The 9,371-nt window shown below is 43.4% G+C and overlaps 1 protein-coding gene and 1 long non-coding RNA gene across 2 annotated transcripts in view; both read left to right on the top strand.

Moving 5' to 3' along the window:
- LOC124396830 overlaps positions 1–9,161 on the top strand; it is an 11,321-nt gene extending 2,160 nt beyond the window's left edge. Inside the window, exon 2 of the long non-coding RNA XR_006927839.1 lies at positions 8,706–9,161. This is a non-coding gene — a long non-coding RNA (uncharacterized LOC124396830). The remainder of the gene's footprint in view (positions 1–8,705) is intronic.
- Positions 1,370–9,161, top strand: si:ch211-195b15.7 (synembryn-A). Its single transcript, XM_046866119.1, has 14 exons — positions 1,370–1,532; positions 1,615–1,711; positions 1,930–1,977; positions 2,265–2,282; positions 2,423–2,515; positions 3,864–4,405; positions 4,500–4,635; positions 4,719–4,910; positions 5,011–5,105; positions 5,534–5,684; positions 5,771–5,866; positions 6,055–6,199; positions 6,814–7,084; positions 8,210–9,161. The coding sequence occupies exons 1-14, from the start codon at positions 1,423–1,425 to the stop codon at positions 8,352–8,354; spliced, it is 2,139 nt and encodes a 712-aa protein (XP_046722075.1). The 5' UTR covers positions 1,370–1,422; the 3' UTR covers positions 8,355–9,161.
- Positions 9,162–9,371: the final 210 nt, after the last annotated feature.

The raw sequence follows: 9,371 nt of genomic DNA, 5'->3' as shown, positions 1-9,371 counted from the left end.
ATATTGTAATTTATATTACATAAACTCCTTACCAGAAATGCATCTGAACACATTGTGGGAGTGCTTGGTAACAATGAACAATTTCTTCTTTCCTTGGACTCGAGCAGAACCTAACAAGAAGGCCTTTACGGAACCACGCTGTATTCTCGTCACCTTCTCTTTGCAGCCAGAGAGAGGAGGATATCGGTACTTTCGCGTGTCAGGCCACATGCTTCTTTTTCTATCCTCGGGGGGGGCCGAACAGCTACTCAGCACGATCCCATACAACTGTTTTCACGTTCGGTGGTGGAATCCAGCGAGGCTCGCTCGTTGAACAGTTTAGCGAAAACCAGCAAAAACAAACTAACTAGCCCCTCAGGAGAAGAAAGCACAAATGACGGTGTAAGGGGTTGATCTGAGTAGTAATGGTAGGGCAGAGCCTGGTCACAGGTCAACCTGTCTCTCAAAACAGATGTGGAGTCATGGGTGCTACTGTTGTCTGAAGGAGGAGAAGGAGAGGAGGAAGACGTCTACAGAGACGGCAGGGAAATGGCAGAGGTGAACACGTATTTTAAGAAGAAGGAGGATCATAGGGTGACGTATAAGAGTGGAGGAAAGTGCACACAGGTGGACTATGTTCTATGTAGGAGATGTAACCTGAAGGAGATTGGAGACTGTAAGGTGTTGGCGGGGGACAGTGTAGCTAGACAGCATCGGATGGTGGTCTGTAGGATGGTTTTGGAGGTGAAGAAGAAGAGGAGGAGAGTGGAGGAGTAAGACAGAGTACATGTGTGTGAATGAGAGGGAGGGCAGTGGAGGGGTGCGGTTACAGGGAGAAGAGGTGGAGAAGGTGGAGGTAGTAAATAACAGGAGGTGGAGCGCATGCCATAGGTGAGGGAAGACATGCAGGTAGTTAGTTTGAAAGAGGCAGATATAGAGGACAGGGGGTATCGAGACGGATGATCTGCTGTAGCGACCCCTATTGGGAGGAGCCAAAAGAAGAAGATTATAATGTTTTTATTCGAGTTATTATTAAGTCAGTGCCCTCGTAGTGCCGGCCCTAAGCCAGATTGCTGCTTTAACACAGCAGTGCGGGTGTGATGGTATCTCTGGCAGCTTTTTTCAGCTGCTCTCAGAGTGATGGAATTCTAAATAATTGGACAGAAATGACAGTTATTTTTTTTCCAATAAAAAGATTCACATCACAGCAACACAGACATCATACATTTTGGTGAAAAATGAATTGCAGTGTAAAGACTGTTTCTATTTATAAAGCTCCAGATTCAACCACACTCATTCAAACGATCCATGCAAAGCATAATCACACTGTGTGTGTGTGTGTGTGTGTGTGTGTGTGTGTGTGTGTGTGTGTGTGTGTGTTATGAAAGGCAAAGAGGAGACAGGGTGGAGATTAGATTAGGAAAATAAGCAGCTAAATCTACCATGCTCAGATTACTAAACAGGATAGAGTCTCTCTCTCTCACACACACACACACACACACACACACACACACACACACACACACACAGGTCCAGGTAATTAGGTGCAGCAGGTAAGTAAAAGATGAAATATAGTTTAGGCTCGTCCTGAAGGATGAAGATGTTGTACATGATGTGAGGTCTATGTGCTTTAAGAGACATGATGGCTGAGGATCTGGAGAAGATCATCCAGAGCATCACACAGGGAGACCAGGGGAGCGTCCTGAAGCAGCTGGAGAACTACAACACCGAGGCAGGACTGTGTTTTTACTCTACAGTAGATACTGATGATGATGATGATGATGATGATGATGGTGTAAAATAATTTTGAAATATATTTTTGAAGATACGACACTGGAAGAAATCTGGTTTTATTGTAACAGATGGTGTTAATTGTGTGATTGAGTGATGTTCAAGTGCTGCATGTTTCTCATGTAACATTTCAGAGTTCATGTTTTATTTCCTCTACAGTTTGCACAGTGTTTCTTCTTTAATGTGGAGAAACAAGAGAGGAGAAAGGTAGGAGTGTTTGTGTGTGTGTGTGTGTGTGTGTGTGTGTTTGTGTGTGAGATGTCCTTAATCTCAAAGTGCAGGATTAACATGTTCCATCACCTTCACTTATCTTGATCTGTCTCTGTTTAATAGACACATTAGGGTGGTGAGTGTTTGGTTAGATTTGGTTCTCAGACTTTCTCTGAGTGAAACTTATTCACTGAACACTAAGAACAATAAAGTGAAGTTCTCTCACTGATAACATTATTCATTCCTGTCTCTGTCTCCTCACACTCACATGGACCTGACAACAGCAACACGAACTGGAGGAGGTAAACACACAGACACCATGGAGCACCTGCACAGAAACTTTATATTCAGTAGATGAAAAACTGACAATTTCTTTCTCTCTCTCTTTTTCTCTCTCTCTCTATCTCTCTATCTCTCTATCTCTTTCTCGCTCTGTCCTCAGTTCCGCAGGAATAAAGTGAGAGACTACGTTCCTGACTCAGACTCAGGTTCAGGAGATGAAGATGGTGAGGACTCTGACCTTATTTTGCGCAGGGTGAGACACACACACACACACACACACACACACACACACACACACACATACACAACCTTGGTAAAGTCAGGTAGTGATGTAGGTGAGAGGACGAGGAGGTTCCTGGGGTGCTGTCAGTGTTCACATTCATCCCAAAGGTGTTCAACAGGGTTTATAGCAGGAGATCTTCCACATCTTCCAACCCATGGAAGCAGATCTTCATGGAGCAGGCTTTGTGCACAGGAGCATCATCATGCTAAGACGTCTGATACCATTGTGTGTGTCTACAACATATACGGCTGGAAAGCCAAGTGTCCCAACACTTTCACTCTAAAGTGCCGCTAACACTAGCTGAAGCAGGAATTTAGCACATTTAATTATGGGATTATGAGTTTAAAAAAAAACGTAATATTACAAAACCAGATGAATAAATTTTTACATTCAAGCTGTAATTCAGGTTTCTGTCCCTGTGAGCCGTCTTCATGTGTTTCTGATAAAAACTTATTATTCATTTTGCAGATTCTAAAAAAATACTTAAAAGTTTGTAAATAAAAAACAACAATCACAGCATTATTTATTACATGATCATCAATAGCCTTCATACTTACAGGTTTTAGTTTTCAAACAAATTTTAGTACAAAAATACAGCTGATTATCAGTTTCACTTCCACACTGCTGACTCGGTGATATTGTACATATTCAGGGTTTTGTAATGCAGTAGATAATAGAACAGTCTATATTCTATATTTCTTCAGTAAGATGAAGAAATTATTCATATCCAGATAATAAATAAGTTTACTGCCCATTTTACTGCACAGTGGAGACAAAAATGATTAAAAGTTCTGGATGATTTATTCAGTGTGTCTGTGTGATATAAATATACAGAATATATAATTAAATGATAAATTAAACTAAAGCAGTCTGGTTAATGACATTATGTGTTTGAAACAAGTGATGATGGAATAATAATAATAAGAAGAAGAAGAAGAGCTGATCCAGATGAACTTTTATATAGTTTTAATTTTTGTCTTTTATTTAGAGTTGAATTTAGTTTAATTATTATGGACATTTAAGTAAATATATAAAAGTACAGATACGTTTTGTATAAATATAAAAGTTAGAGATTATATTTGCTTTAAGTGATTTTTATTTATTATTTATTTCATTTCATATTTATTTATATAAGCAGGATGGGATGGGCCTCCAACATAAATGTGGCCAGGGGCCTTCAGAAGTCTAGAACTGGCCCTGATGAGTGATATCATCAGGTCTCTCTCGGTGTTCAGTCTCTCTGACTGTATTTCTCTCCATGAACATCTCTCTTTCTGTCTCCATCTTAATGGATTCCTCTTTCTTTCTCTTTCTCCAGAGGTTGGCTGAAGCTCTGCTCTGGTTCATCAGGACTCGTCTCCAGCCCGGTGTTCTCAGTGTATGTTTGCGAACGCTGCGCATCCTCTCCCGTGACCGCCAGGCTCTCTCACCCTTCATCACCGACTCGGCCATCCTCACCCTCGCCGGCCTCGGTGGCATCAAAACACAACTTCTTTCTCACCATGGCTTTGACCATCACGATGAGGAAACAGAGTCAGGAGGAGAAAAGGTGCATGGCATTGCCTCAGATCCTGTCAGCAACATGAACTTCCATCTCCATCGCTGTGAAGAACACTCAGCAGCTCCTCAGGTAAGCTCCACTCCGCCACAGTGTATGAGCGAGGACATCATGAAGCAGGAAAGAACCAACAGCATCCACGGTGTATTGGCGAGAGGAAAGAGGGATGCCAGAGAGGAGGACGAGGAGGAGAGGAGTGAGTGGTGTGATGATGGAGAGGTGTGGAGGAAAGAAGCCATGAAGACTCTCTGCAATGTCATCTACAACAGCCAGAGGGCACAGGAGAGGGCCAGTGCACTGAGGTGAAACACACACACACACACACACACACACACACACACACACACACACACACACACAGCAGTGTTTATTCCTTGTCCCTGGTTTTCTCCCCAGACTCCTCTCAGGTCTTTCTGAGAAGCTGAAGGATGGTATTCGCTCCATGTCGCCCCCCAGTGGTCGGTTTTATGAACTGCGGCTGCTGTTTCTGTTGACAGCTTTAAGACCGGAGCTCAGACGACAGCTGCAGCAGGTGAACACGTCGCAAGAGACATAAACACTTCAAGGTTTTCATCCTGTGCTTCCTCCTCCACTTCCTGTGTGTGTTTCCTGCAGGAGAGGGGTGTGTGCATGCTGACGGGCTCTCTGGAGCAGTGTTTGGATGTTCAGTGGGCCGACGTGTACGAAGTGGTGGGCTGGGACGCAGTGTCACCCCCTCTCTGTAAGGAGGTGTCTCAGCGTGTCATCGAGACCCTGAAAGTCCTGTTCAACGTGACGTACAGCTCACACACACAGCAGCCTGATGAGGTTCAGCAGATTTCTCGCAGAAATCTGTACACTTTCCACTGCGTTCAGTCAGGAGCCCTTAATGACACACTAAACCTCATCTCTTTGTTTGTACCCTCAGGAAGAGGCAGCTCTGTATCGCCGCCTAGCTGCAGTACTGCGCCACTGCCTGCTGCTGCCCTGCCAAGGCGAGGAACTGACAGAGGAACTGCAAGGGTAAGAACACACACACACACACACACACACACACACACACACACACACACACACCATTATTATATTCTATACACAAACAGGAGGTGGGAGCTCAGTGGCTAAAGCTCTGGGTTACTGATCAGAAGGTCTGGAATTCAAGTCCTGGTATCAGCAAACTGCCACTCTTAGGGCCCTTGAGCAAGGCCCTTAACCCCCTCTGCTCCAGGGTTGCTGAGCCCAGCTTCTTAACATCACTGAGATATGTGAAGAGCAAATTTATAGGATCTTCTTCTTCTTAACATATGTTATAGTTTACAAAGATCAGATAGATCTGTCTCTCCACCCATCACCTGGCACGTCTGATCTTTAGAACCTGATAGAAGCAGATGCTCCCTGACCTTCTGGTTGACTATTAGTCTTTTTGCTGTTCTCGACTCTGCCCCCTGCAGGCAGACTGTGAACGTGTTATCAGCACTTCCTCTGCAGTGTCTGGACGTCCTGCTCACGGTTCGTCTTTCTGAGGGTTCCAGGGAATCAGGTGGAGTCAACATGGACTGTGTCCACTCACTGCTACTGTTCATGGAGAGGAGACTGGACAGAGTGAGAGAGAGATTTCTTATTTAGAGTTTTTTAGCAGTTATTTATTTATGTTTATTTAGTTATTATGTTTATGTATTATGTTTAAGGGTTATAAGCTGAAGGAGAGACTGACTCCGGTGCTGAACCTTCTGACTGAGAGCTGCAGAGCTCACAGAGAAACACGACGTTATCTCAGACAGCAGGTGCCAAAACTAATGAATGAATGTGCTTCATTTCAGGTTTCAAAAACAAACAAAACACTCAAATAAAGCAATGCTGCAAGAAGATTCTGTCCTTTTCACATCATCTGCACTCCAACAGCTTTGACCCTGTAATGCACGATACCACTGAGGTCTGAGTCACCTGACCTTTCTGTGCTGTGATTGGTCAGATTCTGCCACCTCTGAGGGACGTGGCGCTGAGACCCGAGCAAGGAGACACGGTCCGTAACAAACTGGTGAGACTGATGACGCACGTGGACACGGAGCTGAAACACTGCGCCGCCGAGCTGCTGTTTGTGCTCTGCAAAGAGAACGGTACAGAACCTCACACCTACAGGAGGAGCTGCAACTCCATCCACTCAGAGTCCTTCAGAACATCTCACATCTCGCATACATACACGAACCCACTGACTGTACACACACATTTCTCTGATAATCATCACACTGTCTTCTGTAATACTACATTCTTTTTCTTCATCTCCTTAAAAATTTACATCAAAATCACCAGTTTTGGAACCAGGAACTCCATCAATATAGTTCCAGGAACCATCATTTATGTAGAACATTCAGGTGTTTCCACTGCACATGAACTGTACATTCAATAAAACTCAGAGACGTATGTGATGAAACCTGGGCTGTTTTTAGAACAGTTACAAATGGAGCTTCATTGCGTTTCTGATCTGATGCGATCTACTAGAGGACGTCCGGATGTTGTTCTTGAACAGTCATTACACATGACATCAGAAACTTCTTCATGGTCCTGGTCTGATTTTAGAGTTGGGGTGTCAATACTTTTACTGTACACTCAAAGAGACGTGTGAAAAAAATGGAAATACTGAAACAGATTGCATGAGTGTATTGTCTGACTAATAACTGTGTGTGTGTGTGTGTGTGTGTGTGTGTGTGTGTGTGTGTGGTTGGGGGGGCAGTGGGCAGGTTTGTGAAGTACACTGGTTATGGCAATGCAGCAGGTTTGTTAGCAGCTCGAGGTCTCCTGAGCGGACGGAGCTCGACGCCTCAGACTCAGTACTCGAGCGACTCGGACTCAGACACGGAGGAGTACAGACTGGCCAGAGACAAGATCAACCTGGTGACGGGCCGAGTGGAGGAACCACAACCTGACCCCATGGAGGGGATGAGTGAGGAGGAGAAGGAGGCAGAAGCTGTGCGTCTTGTCGCCATGTTCAACAGACTGTCCAGGTGTGTGTGTGTGTGTGTGTGTGTGTGTGTGTGTGTGTGTGTGTGTGTGAGAAAAGAAACTATTCCACTTTTCCTCTTTTATTCTACTCTTCACCAGGGGTCCCCAAACTTTTATCTGTTAGGGGAACATAATGTAGTCTTTCTTTAATGTGGGTCGGGTTAAAAATACCATGGGCGGCGTGACCACCGGTATTATTGTGGAGATTTGATTTTACATTTACATTTACATTTACATTTACATTTACGGCATTTAGCAGACTTTAAAGATTTGATTTTGATTTTAAACACATACACTATAAACACCAAAAGTTTGCAGACACCTGGTCACAAGTACAGTATGTGCTTTCTGAGTATCTCTTTCCACATTCTGTCTCAGTTTGATTGATCAGAATTTGATTGATCAATTTGATTCGATTCAATTGTGGCAGGAAAGGTCAGGTGTCCCAATACTTTTGGCAATAAACTGTATATATTTTACCTCCTAATTATAGATTAGTTTATTATTTTATTCTGCACTGTACAGACAAATGAGCATCTGAGATAACTGAGATATCACTTATTAATCATAATGACATTTTTCATATTTTTTCTATTGAAATCAAAACATTTACATTTATGTTTTATGGAATGCTCCATTCTGGGGGTTGGTGTGAATCGAACGAGCAATAGAGTTTTGTTAATAACTCAGGGAAATGAAACCTTTATTATTAAATACAGATCTGAGATTGAGACTAAAACATATTCGAAATGACATTTTCAAAACGTGTCTCTGGTTATTGTAAATGTGGGGAAGTATTTTGTGGCACACTGGTCTAGAATATAAACAGTGTAAGACTTCAGTATGCAGCCAATCAGCAGAAGAAGGCGGACCTACTTATATGTCAATCATGTGTCTTATGAAACCGCACATAATCCTCTTTATCTGCATTCAGATAAGTATGAAGCACTTCACCTGCAGGTGCTCGATGTTCCTCACATCAGCCCGTGTTAGTGTCCTGATTCTCTGCCCTTTAGGAGGAAACACTCATTATTTCATATCTGTACCTCATTTCTTCAGAATCACTGACTGCACCTTTAATTCAGTGTGTGTCACTCAGCGTTTCTCTTTTCTTCTCCTTTCCTCAGGGATAAGATCATTCAGCCCATTTCGGTGATGCCAGACGGCCGACTGGCGCCTCTCTGTGGCAGTATGAGGAACAGCACTCTGGAAGAGGAGGAAGAGGAGGAAGAGGAGGAAGAGCAGGAAGCAGATTATGAAGAAGTAGATTAGGATGTTATCCCTGAACCTCCAGAAATCAGCTCCAGCTCTGATCCAACCGCTAACATAGTGGAGGTAGATCTGATGGTACAGGGTTTTTGATCAGTAGATGGAGAGCAAGATGAAAGGATTGTAAAAAGAAAAATAGAAAAAGAAAAGGGATAGAGTGAGACGCAGTGCAGAAAAGAGGAATAAAGAACGTGTACACACAGACCCTTACAACACAGACCACTTCCATATACCACAAAGTGTGTGTGTGTGTGTGTGTGTGTGTGTGTGTGTGTGTGTGTGTGTGTGTGTGTAGTCATATGATAGCAGCATCCCTGCAAGAAAATCTGTAATATTTTTTGAAAAGTTACACAGAGAGAGAGAGAGAGAGAGGGAGAGAGGAGACAAAGAAAGACAGCCATCAACACAGACAGAAAAATGCTAGCAAGGTTGCCATGACTGCGTTGCCATGGTAACTACAGGAATATGTAGTTCTCTGGATTTGAGATATTTTCTCTCTCTCTCTCTCTCTCTCTCTCTCTCTCTCTCTCTCTCTCTCTCTCTCTCTCTCTCTCTCTCTCTCTCTCTCTCTCTCTCTCTCTCTCTCTCTCTTCTCTCTCTCTCTAACTCTCTCTCTCTCTCTCTCTCTCTCTCTCTCTCTCTCTCTCTCTCTCTAACTCTCTTTCTCTCGCTTTCTTGGTCCTCTATTCCTTTCCCAAGAGTGTTTACCACTGGATGAGAACTGCTGAGGTTCAGATCTAATTCCATGTGAGCTGTAATGAAAGAATATTAGCAGCTAAATAAAATAAATCATTTCCTGTTCTATCAAAATGTGTTTTTATTTCCAGCATCATTTCCACCTGCAGTTTTATTCCAGAACACTGAATTATGCTGAATTACAGCCTGCTGAGGAACCATTAATCACATCACACCTAAATATCTAGCTTTCAGACCTCTCTCTCCTCTCTCTCTCCTCTCTCGCTCTCTCTCTCTCTCTCTCTCTCTCTCTCCCTCTCTCTCTCTCTCTCTCTCTCTCTCTCT

The sequence above is a fragment of the Silurus meridionalis genome, chromosome 14, assembly GCF_014805685.1.
Source record: "Silurus meridionalis isolate SWU-2019-XX chromosome 14, ASM1480568v1, whole genome shotgun sequence".
Lineage (NCBI taxonomy): Eukaryota > Metazoa > Chordata > Actinopteri > Siluriformes > Siluridae > Silurus > Silurus meridionalis.
The sequence above is the reverse complement of the archived record's forward strand: the minus strand, read 5'-3'. Positions and strand labels throughout refer to the sequence as shown.